Source organism: Peromyscus maniculatus, chromosome 1, assembly GCF_049852395.1.
Source record: "Peromyscus maniculatus bairdii isolate BWxNUB_F1_BW_parent chromosome 1, HU_Pman_BW_mat_3.1, whole genome shotgun sequence".
Lineage (NCBI taxonomy): Eukaryota > Metazoa > Chordata > Mammalia > Rodentia > Cricetidae > Peromyscus > Peromyscus maniculatus.
Window position 1 is genome coordinate 115,660,734 of NC_134852.1, and position 21,240 is coordinate 115,681,973.

Genomic DNA, 21,240 nt, shown 5'->3' on the forward strand with positions numbered 1-21,240 from the left:
TCCGTGTCCAGGTCCTCAAATATAGCTCATTTGGAGGAGGCTGTCCCCAAAGGACTAGAGGTCTTGTTTAATTCCTTGCCTCTGGCTATTGAGAACTTGGTCTCACACAGGTTACAGTCTATGGCATCCAGTTCTTCACAAATGATTTCTCAGATGTTGGACAGAGGTGGGTAAGTTCCAGTAATTCTGATGGAAGGGCCTCCATAGAGTAACTGAGCTCCAGTGGGTGGATCAGGACTCTGTAGATAGATACCAAGTTTATAGTGAGGGGTCAGTTTGTAAATAACTCAGAGTCATTGCTAAAAGTCAGACATCAGCACCCACAGTGACAAGAAAACAAACCAGTTTCAACACGTGCAGGAGTGTGTGTGCAATCAGGAGCACATGGATAAAGAATGGTATATTATATACATAAGGGAAATATCCATGGAAACAGGTCAGCTGGCATAGATGGTGTCTTTTCCTTCTTATACATTTCTGTTTGTCTGTTTAGATGAGGCCAAATGACCAGTTAGTCATGGTGGCAGGAGAAAGTAATTTCATGGAAAAATAGGAGAATAAGTGATGTTAGTGGCAAATTCAAAGTTACTTTAAACACACCAAATTACTTTAAAACTTTAACTAAAATGCACAACTCTCCAGAGCTAATATTTTAGAAAACACAATTCATATACCAAGAAAAACACCCCGAAGTTTAAAAAGAATAGTCATTGAATTGAAAATTGCATTGCAATGAAAATTGGGATTTAAAGTCACAAGAAACCACAATGATATAAAGCTAAGCTTAAACATGAACTTCTACTTCTTTTATTTTTCCAAAATGCACTTTTTATTTTGTTCTTTATCTACTTGTTGGGTTTTTGGTTTGTTCATTTTGCTTTTGCGGTTTTGGTAGGCTGTTTATATCACAGAAAGTTTTGCTGGTACAGTAAACTAGGTTACCACCAGTAGTCTTTTAGAATTTGAAGTACCTTGCTCCAGGCTCTTTTAACATTTTAAATTTTCCACTAAAAAATCAACTATCATTCTGGTGGATTTTCCTCTATTTGTGACAAGTGCATGTGTGTGTGTGTGTGTGTGTGTGTGTGTGTGTGTTTCTTTTGCTGCGTTCAATATTCTTTCTTTGTTTTGTATACTTGGTGTTTTAAGTATGACATGCATGAGAAGTTTCTTTTCTGGTCTTGTCTATTTGGGGCTCTGTGTGCTTCTTGTATCTGTACAGATTTATGTTTCCTTAATTTGGGGAAGTTTTCTATGATCCTGTTGAAGATCTGGTCTATGTTGTTTACCTAGAATTATTCTCCTTCATCTATGTTATGATTCAAAGCTTTGGTCTTTTCACAATGCCCCGCAGTTCTTGCGTGTTTCTTTTGTGTGCTTTTTTCAAATTTTTCACATTCTTTTCTGTGGCAGTTCAATTCCTCTATGTTATCTTCAAGTTCTGATATTCCATCTTCTCCTTGATCCATTTATTTAAAAGACTTTCCTCTGAGTTTTCTAATTAGTTTATTGAGTTTTTCAATACCATCTTCATTTCAACGAGAGTTTTCTTCAGTATTTCCATTTACTGAGTTTAGTTTTCAAATCCTCAGTTGTCTTCATTAGTTTGTTCAATGTTTGTTTTTGTTTTCTTGTACATCAATTAGATATTTACTGCTTTTCTCTATGTTCATTGAGCTGTTTCTGTCTTCTTTAAATGCTTTAAATTTTTGATGATGTTTATCATTGCTGTTCTAATCTCTATGCACTAGTGTTCATACAGGTAATTCTCCTTGGAGACCATTTCTAAAGGACTAACAGATTTAGGAGGAGAAATACTGTCATACCCTTTCATATTGTTTGCATTTTTTGTGATATGACCTGTACATGTGAACTTCTTTAGTTGTACATCTGATATGAGATTCTAAGCTGCCTCTATTGATCTACCAGTATCTTAATGTATAGTAAAAGGCATCTCAAACTCATGACCCTCTTGCATAAGCCTCCCAAGTGTTGAAGTTTGTATATTACCAGACTTCTAATCCCATTAAATTTTTTATCTCATCAACTTTGGACACTCCTTATTTTTATTTTTTTTTCTGACATTATAAATGAGTTATCTCTGTTCTTTAATTTTTCTATCAACAATATTCTTTCTGTAGCTCTCTCATTAATACAACTAATATTATCATGATATATGACCTTTATTTTTTAAGCTTTGAAAATGCTTAGCAGAATTTAGACATTTCAAGATACTAACAATTGCATCCTACCACTAGGAACCAATTAGTACATTGGTTTTGTGTTTGTTCCTTCTAGAAGCCTTTGATGGAAGCATGAAAGATTGTTGGAAACATAAAAATGAAAGTCCAAGTAGGACAGTTCTATAAGAGTTCAGACTAGTAATGTTGGTCAGTAAATTCCATTAACAATAAAATGTAAAACATCAAAGTATAGAGATAAGGAAAAATATACATCAAGATACAGATAAAATATAAGTACGTAGAACATTTAAAAAACAGATTAAACATGCCATGGTAGTTAAACAAGATAAAATAATTTAAATGAAGGAAAATTCATTCAGTATTTTCATGTCTTAGATACTGGAAATGTACTACATATTAATAAAGATCAAATTGTATTAAATGAGAAATAATGAGAATTTAAAATCAGAAAATGGACAGTGAAAAAAAATATTCTTGGGATATATCTCTCCATTTCCTCATCATCTCAGTAATAATGATGATTACAGTTAGTAAATTCTACATTCAGGGCTGAATAAACAAACTCCAAATCTATGTTATAGTTTTCAGAATATCCCTGTGTGTTACACCAACCATGGAATCAGTATTGTCACCACTAAGCTATATATTTTAAAAATTATTGAAACTGTTGATTAATATATAGCATGTACACAGTATCATATAATATAGATAGATAGGTAAATAGTCTTTACTTGACTTTCATTTACCATCTTTGTAAATGGGAGCAGAGGTGCAAATCTCAGACCTGCTTTAATACTTATAAACACTAAGAAAGGTCCTTAAATGTCACCTAGATGTCTTTTCTCCAAAACAATCTGAAATATTATTCTTTTCAGTTAAAATAACTATTTGGTCTATTATGTTCTGAGGCAAGGACTAGGAATAAATACAAAGATAGATCTAATAAAGGGTCGCTGGGTGTGAAAGCCACTGATACTGAGTTTCATATGATCAGAACCAAAGGTAGAGAAAGACTGAGATAACCCAATCCAGGGAGTAAACAAATAGCAAAATGCTATTTATAACACATATTTGAAACTAATTCCATAGTACATTGGTAAAGGAACTGGGATATCATATGGCACATGCCAATGTAAATGGAATATATTGTCATACTTTCAAAGCAGTTTTTAATGCCTATCTTATAGCCATAGGTATATTTTGTCTTTAAACTCCATGACACCATAGTAGAATCTATTGTACTCAAAGGAACATCAAGGTAACACAACCCACAGAACTGCTGTAGATAAGCCACTGCCTACCCAACAAGCCCAGTCGATGTCTGGCTACCACTTGTGGCCCAGAGTCTACCACAGAATTCACCCTCTGTGGTTTATATTTAAGTAATAGGATAATTTGCTCACACCCATTACCTCATCACGTTATAAATTACATCCATGCCACTGATGACTCAGACCAGAAAACAAGGCAACAGATGAATTCAGTTTTGCAGTCAGCTAGCCAGTAACTAACTTGGAAATATCCTCGAATACTATGTCAGAAAAAAACTAGATAGAGCACTAACACAATGGAGGAAAATGACTGCTCTTCATATCACTCCACCCTTAAAAATATTCTGACATTGGTTACCACTTTAAAATAGCATAAAGCAATTGCCTATTTACAAAATGCATCATAAAGCTTAAAAGATCATGAATCACAGTAAGTCTGAAATAAATTGGTGAGTGTGTAGTGCTGTTTGTGTAATGATTGTAATATGGTGCATGACAGGATTTTACATTTCCAAGAGGGATCATTGTTTTAGGGAATTGTGTAATAGTTTTTCAATTGTCTCTAAAATTTTAATTCCATTCCATAGTCTAAATCCAAACCACTATCTATCTATTCCATCCCTCATCTTTACTGGCTTCTCCACTGCCACATATATCAATTTCTCTTCTTCTTTGCAAGAAATGTATTATTCCCCTCAACAACTTGTTGAATCATCTTCTCCTAAACCCAGTCCAGTGATATATTATACACTGTAAACACACACACACACACACACACACACACGCACGCACGCACGCACGCACACACACACACACACACACACACACACAGAGAGAGAGAGAGAGAGAGAGAGAGAGAGAGAGAGAGAGAGAGAGAGGCTCCATATTGATTATATATTTAATGTCTTAATTAGCCAGTGTGATTATCAACAAACAATTGCTAAATTAATTATATATATATATATATACATATATATATATATATATATATGTTCTTAAAGACTGAGAGAATAAATGACAGAAGTATGTGTTTGTTTTAAGTATGAAAGTTTTCTACATGGTTTTCTATAAATGTGGAGCAATTTTTTCAAAGTTAAAATATCTTCCATTACCCTCTGTAGGTCTCATGTGCTATATTATGGAACTGAAGAATGGGTTTTCCACTTCTGCAAGAATTACACAACATACTATGGAAGAAGCTAGGGTCTCTCAATGGAAGCCAGATAGCTACAAGAAATGTGTCTGTGATCAGTTCACACTAGCATGCTTCATTCCAACAAGACACAGTTCCACCCTTCCTCCTTCCTCCTCATAGGGATCCCAGGGCTGGAAGATGTGCACCTGTGGATTGGCTTCCCATTCTTTGCAGTGTATCTAATAGCTGTCCTGGGGAACGTCATCATCTTATTTGTGATCCAAACTGAACGCAGCCTCCACCAGCCGATGTTCTATTTCCTGGCCATGTTGGCATGTACTGATTTGGGCTTATCCACAGCCACCATCCCCAAGATGCTGGGCATTTTCTGGTTTAATCTCAGGGAGATTGTGTTTGGAGCCTGTATCACACAGATGTATACCATTCACATATGCACCGGCCTGGAATCTGTGGTGCTGACAGTTATGGCCATAGATCGCTATATTGCTATATGTAATCCACTGAGGTATAGCATGATCCTCACCAACAAGGTGATAGCTATTCTGGGTATCGTCATCATAGTCAGGACTTTGGTGTTTGTGACTCCGTTTATATTTCTTATCCTGAGGTTGCCTTTCTGCGGTGTCCGGATTGTTCCTCATACCTACTGTGAACACATGGGTTTGGCAAAGCTAGCATGTGCCAATATCAGGGTCAATATCATTTATGGATTAGTTGCTTTCTCAGTGGGATACATTGACCTATCTGTGATTGGATTTTCCTACATCCGAATTCTCCAAGCAGTCTTCCGCCTTCCATCCTGGGATGCTCGGCTCAAGGCTCTTAGTACATGTGGCTCCCATGTCTGTGTCATGTTGGCCTTTTACCTGCCAGCTCTCTTCTCCTTCATGACACACCGCTTTGGCCACAATATCCCTCATTACATCCACATACTTCTAGCCAATCTGTATGTGGTTGTTCCCCCTGCCCTGAATCCTGTTATCTATGGAGTCAGAACAAAACAGATAAGGGAGAGAGTACTAAGAATGCTTAACCCTAAAATCCACTGATGTTTACCTCCATGATCTTCCATAACAGTTCAATAAGAACGCAATGACAGTCAGAAATAAACATTAGAAACTCTTTCTGTTAAATTTTCACAAGACAGTAAGTGATCACAACAATAGATTCTAGAAAAATATTGCTCACCTCCTTTCACTGTCCCTCAAAAGTCAGTTCCATTACATGACCCTCCATGGCTCAAAAGTTAGTACACACCATCAAAAGATATTACATAAAGGTTCCAAATTCTCTACTCTAACCTATGGGAGGTACAACAAAACCCTTTTATTTAAGCCCATGATAGCTTAAAATTCCAAGAAGGAGAAAAGAAGGTTGGAAAAAATTGGTACCCAGTGCCCTTGAGTGATATATTTCCGCATAGAGATTCTATCCAGTCACTTGTCAGAGCTAAAGTTATAGTGATAAAAAATGGCACAGAGTATTATCAAAACCAAGAATAGTGGTAAAAGATGAACAAGCATCATAAAATATACATTTAATCTCAGGTTCAGGCCTTTTCTGGAAGTTTGACCTGAAATCTACAATAAAATTCTTTGAAGGTAGGTATGACTACTTAAAATCCCAGTTCCTGTGAAGCTGAAACAAGAGGATTGGGACACATCTGGGCCCATCTTGAGCTACACAAGATGAGTTTGCTCCAGGCCACATAATGAAGTCCTGGTTCACAAAATCTAAGGAAAAGAAAGGAATGAAGGAAGGGAGGGAGGGAGGGAGGGAGGGAGGGAGGGAGGGAGGGAGGGAGGGAGGGAAGAAGGAAGGAAGGAAAGCAACTATAAACAAACAAAAAGCAACCTAGAAAAATCTTTTTGGACTTCAATATTCCTGCCTACAAAATGTTAAAAAAAATAATTTGACACAGTTAACTAAAAAAAAAAGTGGAAAATTTTTGCAAATTATAGAGCTTTAAAAGATTTGGAATCTTGCATACTTAACATGGTATGTATGTTTTTCTTGATGTATGTAGATTTATTCTTTTAATCTTATTCTTATTTATTCTTTGAAAATGTCATGCATATGTACAGTGTACCTTGATCATATTCATCTTTTACCCTTCCCCCAACATATCTCCTTTCTAACTTCATGTTCTCTTCTTAAAAAAAACTTTTAACCCACTGAGACCAGTTAATCCTGCTCAAATGCACATTGATGAAGAGTCATCCTCTAGGATGTGGGCAGCCTACCAGTGGCTTCATCCCAAAGAAAAGTGACTCTCCCTCCCCTATCAATCATGAATTGACAATAGCACTTCAGCTAGAAGTAGGATTTCAGTAGCCCACTTCTACATCCTTGTTGGAATTTTTAAAGGGCTTGATCTTGGGAAAGTCTTATGCAGGCAACCAGAGCTGCTGTGAGTTCATATTTGCAAGAGCCTTGTCATGTCCAGAAGACATCTCACAGCATTCTCTCCTGTCCTTTGGCTCTCACACTCTTTCTGCTCCCTATTCTGAAATTTTGGTGATATTTTGGGGCCAGGGAGAACTGCAAGTTAACACAGATGTCCAACCCTTACTTAATACTCATAATCACTTATTTTCAGCATTTTGAATAGTTATGGGGATCTGTGAACTTAGTCATTGCCCATTGCAATAAAAAGCTCTACCAACTTAGCTATACCCTCAGCCCTGGAGATCATTAGTTCAAGTGAAATAAACCAGACTAATAAAAATAAATATCCTGTTTTTTATTTCATATGCAGTCTAGATTTATATATAAATGAATATATATGACATAAAAGATTGTAGCTGGCTTTAAGGTGAGAGAATAAGGAAAGGGAATGAGTAGAGAATAAGAGAGAATGATGAATACAAATGTCAAAAGCAAAAATGTGCACTAACTTCAGGGGCAATAGTTACTCTAACTTGGGAATCACAGGATATAAATACCTAAGAGAAACACTCAAGAATTTAAAAACTTGCTGTGCTCCTGGTTTTCCAACTTCTTCAGGGCTACCAAAGCTGTATTTCTCCAGGGAAGAAAATGTATCTGAACTCTAATATAACTAATATAAATTTTCCTTTCTAAGAAACAGAATATGGAGCTATCCCTGTCTGTTAGAAGGCACTATGTCCATCCAGTAAGTTTGACCTCGTAGAAAAATGAAGGTATCAAGCCATCTCTGTGGTACTAGTGGGATTAGAAAAGTTGTGACAATGGCATATGGGACTAGATCTGGAAGGGAAATTAAAGAGAGTCACAGGATAGAGAACTAGTAAAAGGCAAGGTGTAGATGGTACCAACCCTAAGCTAGACTCACATACTCTTTGGGAGGACCTAGATCATACAAAAGGACTCAATGATCTGAACAAACTTGATGGAGGATATCTTGAGCAGCCTTCTTTGAGTGCTCATAAGAGTATGAAGCAGAATGTAGATTTGGAGGAGAAAGAATTGCCTCCACCCCACTATTGTCCAGGTGGTCATCATTAATTAAAAACATTACTAGTCTACCTCTTACTTCCTTTCTCATTTTCTAATAGTTTCAACTCTTCTTTCTGTTTTTCAGTTCTCTCACACACATGCCCCTTGTTCTTTCTACTATCATTTCAGTTTATTTTTCCTCTATTTTCAGACATTTCTTTTTCCATCTTCTTACTGTCTTGGGAATACACATGCTTCTGTTCTCCTCATTAGTTCTATGTTCTCTCTACTCCGTATCATTCAGATCAGAGCCATTCCAATGTATAATGTTAAACCCTAGCCCAGAAGCTCCCAGCAGGGAGGAAAACTATAGCACCATTTTCCACTGGATGACTTTCTCTCTTCCCCTCATCACCCATCATCCCTCATCCCTGTTTCCAGTTCCTGCTAACCAGGTTTCATGTTAGATTAAATCTTAAATTGAAATTTATCAATTTAAATTGAGAGAAATTCCTATCACTGCCTTTATATTCTAATTTGATACCATAAGGATTACGATCATGCCTCTGTGCTTGGTGCATCTACTCTACACACCGAGATCAATGACCTTTGGGTCACTCTGAAAGGTCACCTATGTGAAGGTTCTTTAAAGATCCCTGTGATGCTCTGAGAAGGTGGTCTGCATGTTCATGGGAGGAGACAGGCAGAGAGAGCTTATTGACATGGGAGAAGAAAGACAGCAATTGGAGAAAAGAATGAAAAGCAGCATGAATTCAGGGGTTGGGAGAAAAAAAAAACATGAGGGGATTTTTTAGAATATTCTTCAAAACAGAGTCGAAGGATCCTGTGACCAATACACAGCTCTTAGCTTGAAATACCAGTTCAAATGGCTTTGTGTGCACAAATAAAAACACCTCAACAACAATGTCAATAGACATGTTAATATGGAAGGGGGAAATTTTCACAGGGTCCCACCCCTAGACAAAGAACTGTGGGAAACTAATGACTTTTTGGAGAATTAGCCTCTCCCAAGGATTAGCCCCTTTATTGATTGCCCCATGCAGAGTGTTCAAAATTACAATTAAAAGGCAGAGACTGAAAAGACAGAAATACAGTCCTGGTGTCCTCTCTGAACATGACTGACAATGTTAGCTACATACTTTCCTTTCAATGGTTTCTATGGCACACATTTCTAGAAAAACACTAAAGAAATAGATGGATAATATCTCAACCTCCTCCCTAAATTAGGGACTGTGAACTTTTTATAAGTCAAACATCAAAACCCAATTATACCTGATTAAATCACAAGGAAAACTAGTGGCAGTAGAAAACAATCAATATTCACATTAAAAAATGTGGATGAGAGTTCTATTCCTCAGCATACCACTGAAGAGTCTCTTGTTATCACGGGCTGTCCCACCTGGTGTTAACAGCTTTACAAGTCATACCCAGTGTCTAACTGCTGCCAAGGCATCCCTGATGCCAAGATTCGCATCTGACTTGGAATGGAAGAAAGCAAAACTTGATGAATTCCCACTTTATGGCCACATGATGTCAGATTAATATGAGCAGTCTACTCAAAAGCCCTAGAAGCTGACTATATTTTTACCCAAAAAATACATGATAAAGAGTATTATGACAAGAATAACTTTCATATTTGGGTGAGGCTCCACTTCATCTGCATCAACAAGATGTTGTCTTATGCTGAGGATGACTGGCTCCAGATGGGTATGTGTGGTGCCTTTGGGAAATCCCTGGGCACGGCAGTCAGCCTTCACAGTGGCCAGGTTATCATGTCCACCCTGCAACAAGCTATAGAATTAGAAATGTGATTGATGCCCTGTGTAGAACAGAATTCAAGTTTCCTGGCTGCCAGAAGATACACATCTCAAAGACACATGGCAGGTAAGACATGGCTTATCCCTGATGGCTGTGGGGTCAAATATATGCCCGATCATGGTCTCATGGACAAATGACCAGCCCTGCATTCCTAAGGGCTTCCACTGTGCTCTCCTATACACCATCCAGCCATGCTCAGTAATAAATCTTATATCCAGTCTGCCACAGGAAGGTGGGTGATGGGAATATTACGCAGGCTTTGGAAGAATAAATGTAATATTAAAATAACTTTTAAATTTAATTCACATTAAAACCAACACTTCCCTTCAAGTATTCAAACTATTGAAAGTCATTTTGTGATCAGCATATTGTTAGAAAATGAAACTCTAAGGTAAACCATTTTGGTCCCCTTACTCAAGGAGAGCAGTCTAGTGGCTAAAGCAGAAACGTGAAAAATCAAGTATATTCCAATGCAATAAAAATTAGATTAAAACACAGAAATAAGACATTTTGGAAGCCCTAAAGGCGAAGGGATATTGTTTCTCTAGAAAATACTAGGACGCTAACCACAGAGAGTGGCATGGTATGTAGACTGGAAGATGCAGGAGAATATACCAGAAAGCTATATGGCCATGAACCAGAGCATAGAAACATGAAAGCATTTTGCTCATTTGTGGACAAGGAAGTTTAATTCCCAAAGTCTTCATTGTCCTAGCTGATGAAATTCCACAATTGCAACCCCATAACCATAAACTTTGAAGTTACTATGTCTCCCACTTTCTCTCATAATGGCACCTTGTAATATGAATTCTAATTGTCATATTAATAAAAAACTAAAAGCCAAATATTGGGGCAAATGCTGAAAGATCAGAGACACAAAGGAACAAGGCACTAGAGAAACTTCTTACTACTAGAGAAACTTTTCTCTTCCTTCCTAGTGCTGGGATTAATGGCTTGTGCGTGCTTCTCAAATACTAGTAGCAAAGGCATGAGATCCCAAGTGTGAGGATTAAAGGTGTGTGCCACCACTGCCTGGCTCTGTTTCTTTCCTATACTGAATCAATCTCATGTAGTGGCTTTGAACTCACGGAAATTCAGACACATCTCTACCTCCTGAATGCTAGGACTAAAGGTGTGTGCCACCACTGCCTGGCCTCTATATTTAATCTAGAGACTGGTCCTGTTCTCTGATCCTCAGGCAAGCTTTATTTGATATACAATATGTCACCACAACACCTGCCTCCCATCATATCCTCTCAGCCTTGGAATCCCACTGATGTTGTATTCTGTTTGTTTTCTCTGTCACCTCTGTACAAGTCCAAGACACCTCATCACCTATATTTGGATTATTGCAATGACCTAGTGGGAGCGGTAGGAAGCTTTTTGCTTTAGTTCCTTTTTTTCCCTCAAGTGTAGTTCAATATAGTCACCAGCATAGTTATTTCAAATCATATCAGGCCAGTTATGTCTCTACTATGCATATCTTCATGATTCACTCATAATAGAAAGAAAATGCTAACAGGGCTGACAGGATCAAACACAGTCTGACCCTCAGTGACCCCTCTGAGCTCCTCCCCCAACTACTATCTAAACCACTTCATTCATCATTTGACAAAAACAACAACTTCACTTTTTTTTCTTCTAGGACTTGTCATTCATTGTACCCTCTGGGCATGTAGTTCTTTCTTTGTCCAGTGGGTCTCCTTAATAACAATATTTAGAATGATATCCAACTACTTTACTTCCAAACATAAAATCATTCCTATACAGCCCCCATTGAATTGTCCTACACACCATTTATTACTAGTTAATGGCTATGGATTCAAGCAATTTTATTTTTGATGAATAATCTGTACATCAAGTTGTCATCAAGTACAACCAAGAGAAATCTTATATTTGAGATAAGGAGGTAATAGAAGATATTGAATCCTAAATATCATGCTACTTTGGAGGTCATTCTTCCAGAACAACTACATCAGATTCTGAAGAAGGATAAAATTAAAGCCTAATCTCCCCCATGAACTTTAAGGGGCTATTCTAGAAGAAACAGAAGGGACTAAAGTCTGCTGTGCAAACGTGACAATCTATCTCCATGGAATATATTAAGCAATGAATTTGAAAACGCCAGACATTAGCCAAGTAAAGGCAATATGAGAGAAGCCCTAGAGATATGTGGGCTGCCTTGAATGAGTTTTCAGTCTGATGGACAGAGAGGAAGAATGGATTCCAAGAGGAGCTTATCAGTAGAGTCTCTGAATTGAGGAGGGTACTTAAAAGTTTGAAAGATTAAAAGTGTTACATTTGGACAGATCAGAGCCTTGGAAGAGAAAGGAAGGTAAGGTGAGAGAATTTTGAAACTCTGCAGAGAACCTACCTCCAGTGAATGTATGTATGTCAGGAAACTGCATGAGCTAAGGGAAGAGGGTGATGACCTAGGATTACGAATAAGAGTACCCAGTTCTGATAGCTATTCACTGAGCCAGAATGGAACACAGTTCTCAGAGCACTTGGGAGGTAGTCAAAAGAGTTTTTCCACAGCAATAAATCAAAATTAGTCATAAAGAATTGTTCTAGGTTTTTCATAACAAGTCTTAAAAACAAAGCCCTGTCCCATAAAGCAAATTATCTTCAAATAACTTATTTGTATTTCATAATGAATCTTAAGAACACTTCTAAAAGTTAACATTTATAAGATCTGGTACCCCAAAAAGCAAAGTCTCAAAATGTATGATATGATAGCTAACAAAAATTACCAGATACTGAAATAATTAGAAAATATAACCCAAAATAAAATAAGGAAAGTAATTGGTTAGTTTAAATTAGCAACGTTGTTAGATTTAGAGGATAAGAAGTTTGAGATAATTACTGGAATGTCATTCCATATATTCAAAAGAATTAAGATATAGACAATATTTAGAAGACTTAAGCTTATCTTCCATAGCTAAAAAGTGTGTTTGAAATGACAAAATAGAATTCAGGGTACATTAAACATTACATAAAGAAAAGCATGGCCTTTTACTTCATTAAATTAAGTAGTTCCACTGAATAACAAGCAGCTTTCACTAAAACCTTCTCAGTGAGATTTTTTTATTTCCACTTGCATTTTTATGATAACAGTTCCATGACAAGAGTTGTGATAGACTAATTTTGGTTCATTAAGTTTTAGGGACAGTATCTATCTGATAGGTATATTCAGGAAGCTGACACAAACTGAGTTTGTGGACTCCGTGGAAGGCACTGAGTGAACATGTGCAGCTAAGCCTGGGCACATACAGATTTGTGTGTAGAAGCCCTGTACCCAGGAGGTTGACTTATTCCCTACAGGACAGACAGCCAATATAGGGCTAGATTACCAGGGAAGATTCCTTTCAAAAAGAAAGAAAATAATTTTCTTCTGCCTGCCTGCCTGTATCTCCCAGAGGGATCTTTTGAGATACAGAGAAGATAAATTGAGATCACAGTGGTTAAGATCCCTGAGGCTCCAGATGTACAACTACCCTGGCCACTTCTGGAACTAGCTAGAACTCTAGTGTCTATGAATCAAGAAACCATGCTTCAAGTTCTTGGTAAGTGACTATGTAGGGGGTGCCAAATGGTTTCTACAGCAGGCCTTAACAGAAGATCAGAGACCTAACTCTTAAACCTGAACTTGTGCTCTCTTTTCCTGGATCAGTACAACTGGAAGCCTCAAGACCATCTGTCTGTAATTAGGAAGCCAATGTGAGGAACTGGCTTCTGATCGCCTTCTCTCTTTCTCTCCCTCCCTTACTCACTCCTCCTTTTCTTCTTCAAGACTCTCAATGGAGTCAGAAATGGAAAACCTAGAGAGTATACACATCATGTAGAGCCCAGGTAGAATGATTTGTAATTTTCTGCTATGAATATAGAAATTCAGAGGTCCAGGGGACAGAATATATTTTTAAGTGGATTATTGAGTAGTAAACAATTTTAGTAGGTGTAACATCAGAGGCAGGGGCAAAAGCTATAGCTGAGTGTTGGTGGAAAGATAATTCAGCAAGTTTTAGCCAAAATTAATGGATTGCTAAAAATGACAGCTCCAGAACTAAAAACTTATGCATGAAGAAACCATGAGCTACCTCCTATTCTGTGCACCCAATAATGTCCAAACTAACATGAGAACAGACTCCTTACATTCCTCTCTGAACTTCAGGATGTCAGGGGAAATATAACAGTGCTTCTCTAGTCCTGGTCTGTGGCCTTGTCCACCTAGAGAATGGCTCTGGCTGCAAGGCCTTCGTTTTGATTTTTGACTTAAGCTTTCTAGGATTACTCATCACATCCCTGGCTAGAACCAGAGACATTAGACCTCAGTGTCAGCCCCAATGTTGTCATTTTCAAGCTCTAGTCACAAAGCAAGACTGAAATAACAAAAAAATGTGTTCTCATGTGCTTAACTTCTTGAGCTGACTAGGCAGTTCCATGCTTGTTGAGTGGAGATTATAACTGAAGAAAGTGCATCGAAGGGAGATGGAAAAATGAAAGCATGAATGAAAGGGACTAGATAAAATGATCATATATCATCGCCCAACATTTTATCTAATGATAAAAAAATCACATTAAATCTCTTTAAGACACAAAACAGTATTTCTTCCTCTAGGCTCTTCCATTAATCTTCATTCTTCAGTCACCAGATTTTTTATTTGATGATAGCCTCCAGAGGTAAACTCAAAATTCTTCCTGTTCCCAATATGAAAGTCCTTCATTCTTTTCAGGAATTCTTTATGATCCACAAGGGAAGTTTCTTGGTCACAGTGAGATGTAGGGCTTTGTAAGGGATAAATGTAATTTTTTTCAAGGAATTAGTCAGAAGATGAGGAAGCAATAAATAATAAAAGCTTAAAGATGAGTATGGTGATAATAAGGATATTTGTGATTAGATTGAAGATGTATGTGCCATGGATACAAGAAAAGCTAACAGGGATTAGGTCAAATGTCACAAATTATGGGCTTAGCAGGTGTTCAGGAGGCCATGGGAGTATACAGCAGGTGACAACTAGTATTTGACAGGTTGACTCGCCAGATGAATAACTCTCTGTTCAGGAGCCCCAGTAGGCAAAGTCCGTAGGATCACTTGTGGAACCTGGTTGTTATCTGTCTGTAACTTTCTCATGTACCACCACTTACCTCCCTAAAAAAGAACAGCTATGGGGTTCTTTCCTCAGCCCATTGGTAGTGTGTTTTCCATCTTTGGGCACACTTATAGTTGTGGATGGTCAGGAAGATGATTTCTGTTAAATTTGTATAATTCTGATGAATAAAAATAATATCAGAACATTTTTCTTTATTGAAACAGGAAAGTAACAGTGTTCTCAATCTCAAAGATACCTAATTTTAGACTTCAGAAACAAATTCAAAATAGACTAAGCTGCCCCTGTGGTAAATATACAAAGACTGTTTATTGCTGAATCAAGGTCAGGCTGTTTACATTGGGACAGTAATGACTGCACGTACTCCTAGGCTCAGGGTTCAGCCAAATAATTGTTTATTGCTATTCCTGAATTTCAATGTCATTTTCTGTCTGGGGATGTTTACCACTCAGGCTATGTGCTTGGCCAAGTGTTATTCACTGGCCAGTCAGTGTGAACTTCCTAGCCTGAGAGAAACTGTGTGACTCATCATGTGTTAAAAGAATGTGTTGGATCCTGAAAATGTAACATATTATTGTCCAGATTTTGACCATAAGAGAGAGAGAAGGAGGAATGAGAGAGTATGTGAGTATGCGTGTGGCTGTGTGGAAGGGAGCTATGAAAAGCTAGAGAGAGAACTGCTGTGAAAAAAGCTGTACAAAGGGTAAGAATAAATGTGTGTGGGTATGTGCTGAGGAAGGGATATGTAGGAACTATGTAAAGAGCAGAAAGTAGTGAGTGTGTGAATGTATGTAGGTATAGCTGTATGGGCAGAAAGAAAATGTAATATGTAATTGTCTAAAGTTGGGCAGAGAAGAAGAAATGTGAGAGTAAGATGAGAGAGTGACTTAGTTGAGAGAGTGAATGAGTAAAGAATGAATGGATGGATGTAGTAGTGTGTGAAGGAATGTAGCAGAGTAGAGAGAAGAAATGTGTATAGAAGAGAGATGTGGAACTATGTAAAAAAGAGATGTCAAGGAAAATGAAGCTGTATAGAATAGAGATATAACTGTGCAAAAGAGGTATGTGACTGTGTGGAGAATGTATGGAGAATGTAACAATGTGGAGACAGAGATTTTCAGAGAAAGAGATTTTTGAAGATGAAGTAAAAAAAAAAAGTTAGCTTCAGAAAGCATATATGTTTCCTTATTTTTCCCCTCAGATAGAAAAAGTCTAGCCCTTGCTGCCTTCATGGATTTTATTTTTGCATACCCTGGATGTGGCCTTGGAGTCAGCTCTCCAAAGGCCTCCAATACAGGTACTTGATTTATTCCTCAAATTAAAAGCAGACGTATTGAAATAAAAAATAACAGGTGGAGTTTTTAATGCCTGTGTGTCACAAGGAAAGCTCCTTAGTTACAAACTCCAACTAGAAGGTACACTCTAACTAGGTTATCTTAAGGCCACCCTCCATTGCTCTCCATAATCCACTCCATTTCACACCATTTAAAACTACTGAAAAGAAGCAGCTAAGATTGGGGTTGGGAGTATGGAATTATGAAATGGAAAAATAAGTAGGGGGAAATAGGTATGGAATTAACTGTCATTTTAAATCAAACTTTTAGGTTTAGCACTTTAAACCAAGGAAAAACAATGAAAACCAATACAAAAAATGAAGGAAGGAAGAAATTGAGTCTTATGAACAGTAAGGACAGGGGGAGTCAAGATGCTAGAAAACTATCCTTAGGATTGAGGCAGAGCATCATAGAAAAACCCAGATAGATGGATAGAGAGTTAGGTAGTTAGATAGAAGATAGATAGATAGATAGATAGATAGATAGATAGATAGATAGATAGATAGATAGATAGACAGATAGATATGCATTTATATATGTATATGCATGTATGTATGTATGCATGTGTATATTTGTTACCCTGGCACCACAGGAGACAGGAGTATTCATATTTCCACTACCCTTGGATCTAAAATAATTTAGACTTTTATTCTTCCACATTTGACCCCAACCACTGAAACTATAGGAAAAACACAGATTCTTCCCTGGGTAAAAGATAAATTATTAAACCTACCCACCCTACTTCAAAATATTGTAAGCCATGAATGAAGTGATATGTTTAAAATTAATTTTGAATTTGCCAAGGTTGTTACTAATATACCTATTATTAAAACATTGTTACTTAGATGCTTATTATTATTATCAAGGCTTTAAAGTGGGATATTTTTTTAATTTCCTCTTTTCCCCTACATACTTTGTTAGAGAACTCTTTCTGATAGGTCTGCCTGAAGAAACAAAGGTCAGAGTGGGTCCCTGGGAAAGGAGGCCCATCCTCCTTCCACTGAGATGTTATCATTACTGATGGGGATGGTCTGGAAGGAGCCAGTAAAGAACTGGAATTACATCTGGAGAACAGAAGAGGCATCACTAGACACAAAGATTCAATATGAACCTCTTGAAAAAAAAAAGTATGATTTTATCAGCGTGAAACTATCACAGAGTTCTGGGTTTCCAGTTTCACTACCACTTTGATTCCTTTCCACTGTACCCTAACCCCAGAACTACTTATTTTCTAGCATATTCCACTTTAAAAACTGTTAATTTTGTAGTAAGTTAAGCCTGTTGGTGTGTTTGTAAGGGTGTCTCTCTCTGTAACCCAGGCTGGCTTTGAACAGGGGATCCTTCCTACCCCAGCCTGTCAAGTGTTGGGAGGGCAGTTGTGTGCCACTGCACCTAACACTGTTGTAAGTTTCTAAGGTCAGGGAACCAAGTACATGGTCACAGAATCACCTACACTTGTTAGAGACTGCTAGATCCTAGAAAGACTTAGGTGCAACTGGCTGATTTGAGAGGTCCCAAAATACCACAACTTGCCAAACTCCAGGGTACTTGAGGTCGTTCACAGTCTGGGGAAGAGAGGATGCACATTAGAATCTTTGCTGTCTGTGACAGTGCTGCTTCACACTATTTACATTTTTTTCTCCTGCTTCTCCCCACTGTGAGATTTAGTCCTCTCCAAATAATCTATGTTCATTCTTGGAAGGGACGACTGTACCACCACCTCACTCTATATGACCATTCTTATCACAGCTCACTCATTTGTTATCACTATAATCCCACAGGGTAAATAGAGTTTCACTACCTTACAAGTATAGATAGTTTTTGTTTTCCATTTTGTGACCTTAGAGCCTAAGAGAATTCTAAGGGGAAACTCTGAATGAGAAGAGACATATAGCAATATTGGGAGTGAAAATATATCTCTGAATAATTCAAAGTGGAAGTGAACATGAACAGGAAGGCTTTATCAAGTGAACTCCACCATTCTCACACCACTGCAATCAACTGTTCTCCTTTAGTCTAGAAGGTAGGACTCCTAAAATCATGATGATCTAAGAAAGAGAGTGAGACCAATTATTTTATAAGGTACATTCTCACATCAAATAAAAATTACTTTTGAGACAAAATAATTGACTACTTTCACTGTAGAATAGATAAAATATATAATTAAAACAAAAATAAATACAAATGAAAGGCTAGAATGCTATGGGAACTAGAGACACTTATCTGAGTCCTTTTTTGTGCCAAGCTTTTGTTGCACTATAATAGTTAAACTGAATGATAGTTTATGTGAGCATTAAAAAGAAAATAAGGAGAAAAAAACATATGTAAAAAATATACAGTTTCACCTGCATGTGAAAATAATATCCTAAGTGTTTTTCTCATTTTTAGTTTCTGTAAAGATATACCAACTCTTTTGAAGATAAAATCAAATGTATAGTTAAATCCTCTTACTTTGGTCCTCTGCACAGTTAAAGTGATAGTAGTATCCCCGTAACAAGGCATCAGACATAAACAGATAAACTAAGTTGACCTGAATAACTTGCTACAATTGTATCTAACTAAAGCAACTTGCTCTACCTTCATATAGCTATATAGAACCTAATTCTTTACATCCTAATTTTACAGCTCACTAAGAGAAAGCTGTAGGACTGTGTGACAAAATATGACAGCACACAAGAATAACACCATCTCTACTGGAGTTTCAGACTTCCTCCTAAATTGTTTTGTCAGGTCTCCCAGCTGGCAGCTCTGGCTCTCCCTGCCACTCAGCCTTCTCTTCCTCCTAGCCATGGGGGCTAATGCTATTCTTTTGATTACCATCCGCATGGAGGCCTCTCTGCATGAGCCTATGTACTACTTGCTCAGTCTTCTCTCCATGCTGGACATCGTACTCTGCCTCACGGTCATCCCCAAGGTGCTAGCCATTTTCTGGTTTGATCTCAGACCCATTAGCTTTCCTGCCTGTTTCCTCCAGATGTATATCATGAACAGCTTTCTTGCTATGGAATCTTGCACATTTATGATCATGGCCTTTGATCGCTATATAGCCATCTGTCACCCACTGAGATACCCATCTATCATCACTGACCAATTTGTAGTCAAGGCTGCCACATTTATTTTGGTCAGGAATGCCCTTATTCCTTTGCCCATCCCCATTCTTTCAGCACGACTTCATTACTGTTGGAGAAATGTCATTGAGAACTGCATCTGTGCCAACATGTCTGTCTCTCGACTCTCTTGTGATGATGTCACTGTCAATCGCCTTTATCAGTTTGCTGGAGGCTGGACTCTGCTGGGATCTGACCTCATCCTCATCTTCCTCTCTTATACCCTCATACTAAGAGCTGTGCTGAGACTCAAGGCAGAAGGTGCTATTGCCAAAGCCCTGAGCACATGTGGTTCCCACTTCATCCTTATCTTATTCTTTAGCACCATTCTTTTGGTCTTTATCCTCACACATGTAGCTAAGAAGAAGGTCTCTTCCGATGTGCCGGTCTTGCTCAATGTCCTCCACCATGTCATCCCTGCAGCCCTTAATCCCATTGTTTATGGGGTGAGAACCCAGGAAATCAAGCAAGGAATCAAGAGACTACTGAAGAAGGGGTGGTAAAGAGACCAACTGCACCCCTGCATTCCTAATGCACGATGACTTATTATGTTGATAGAAAATTGGCTGAAACACTAACTCAGAAAATTCTCATGAAGAAAGTAAGTCTAAAAAATGTTCCTGACTATACTCTTCCTTTAGAAAACACAATACCCCTCTACAAAAATTCCATATCTCAGCCAGGTGTAGTGGTGCCTGCCTTTAATCCCAGCACTTAGGAGGTAGAGGCAGGTAGACCTTTTTGAATGTTGGCCAGCCTAATCTACATAGTGAATTCCAGGACAGGCAGAATTACACAGTGAAATCCTTTCTCAAAAAAATAAAATCAAATCAAACAAACAAAATATCCCATATTTCTGTGACTTTTTGATTTTTTCCAATATTTACTAGTCTATTTTGTCTAAAATAGGAGAGTCCAAAAGGGTGAAGGCTATACTAGAAAAATAATCTCTAGCTACTTCTACATTGGCAATCTCTGCACAAGTATTTTATTGGGACTGTAGACATTAGTGGCCTCAACTGAAGCTCATTATCATAGATAATATTAATCCAATTGTACAGTGAGATTATGAACAGTATACAGTACTTTAAGGGTTAGCTTTTAATGATGCAATGTGGCTAGATCCTAGAAGCAAGTCTGCTTCATTTATGTCCACCCAGCCAACATCTTTCTCCTGTCTTCCTCCGTGTTTTCATGCAAAGCTTCTTTGTTGTTAGCCAATGCTCCCAAAGGCTAGAGCTCCTTGAAGAACTGATGTGAAGCAGTTCATCCTATGGGTTTAGGAGGAGGAACATCACATGAAGCTTCTTCCTTAGTTTCTCCACACTATTGCTGTGGTTGGAACTTCATCTCTGGGATTCACAAATGCCTGTGATCTGTGTACAGGGTTCTGTTTATGTGGATCAATATATTAGAAGACACTCCATAATGACACTTAAATATACAACAGTCCATTACTAGTTGGGTGGAACTTTTCCAATCAGCTTTCTTTATTCATAAGTCTTATTAGAGATTAGAAGTACAAAGATGTAAGGAAATTCACAATTATTGAGAAACGTAGATGATATATAGGCAAAATACAAACCAATCTAGATCTCAGGAATATTGAAGATTATTAATCTGGATCCAAAGGATCTTGAGAGGTCACTTTCCTTCCTTCTACATATAAACAACTAGAAAAAAATGAGTTACTCATACATGCAAGGAGTAACTTGAAAAAGGAAAAACAATCTAAGATGACTGAGATTTGAGCTCTTCGTTCTAGGTTTTGAGCAACTATGAATGACATGTGGAGCTTGGA

At 37.7% G+C, this 21,240-nt stretch overlaps 2 protein-coding genes across 2 annotated transcripts; both read left to right on the forward strand.

Annotated features, from left to right (window-relative positions):
- The first annotated feature begins 4,663 nt into the window (after positions 1–4,663).
- On the forward strand, positions 4,664–5,680 carry LOC102904285 (olfactory receptor 52E5). Its single transcript, XM_006991714.2, has one exon. It carries the CDS (start codon positions 4,739–4,741, stop codon positions 5,678–5,680), a length of 942 nt encoding a protein of 313 aa, XP_006991776.1. The 5' UTR covers positions 4,664–4,738.
- Positions 5,681–18,994: 13,314 nt separating this feature from the next.
- On the forward strand, positions 18,995–19,942 carry LOC102904599 (olfactory receptor 56A3). The gene has a single exon (XM_006991715.1). The coding sequence runs from the start codon at positions 18,995–18,997 to the stop codon at positions 19,940–19,942; it is 948 nt and encodes a 315-aa protein (XP_006991777.1).
- The last annotated feature ends 1,298 nt before the right edge of the window (positions 19,943–21,240 follow it).

Excerpts from the sequence above, each read along its gene's own strand:
- LOC102904285 (XM_006991714.2), top strand. The coding sequence starts at position 4,739 with ATGCTTCATTCCAACAAGACACAGTTCCACCCTTCCTCCTTCCTCCTC.
- LOC102904599 (XM_006991715.1), top strand. The coding sequence starts at position 18,995 with ATGACAGCACACAAGAATAACACCATCTCTACTGGAGTTTCAGACTTC.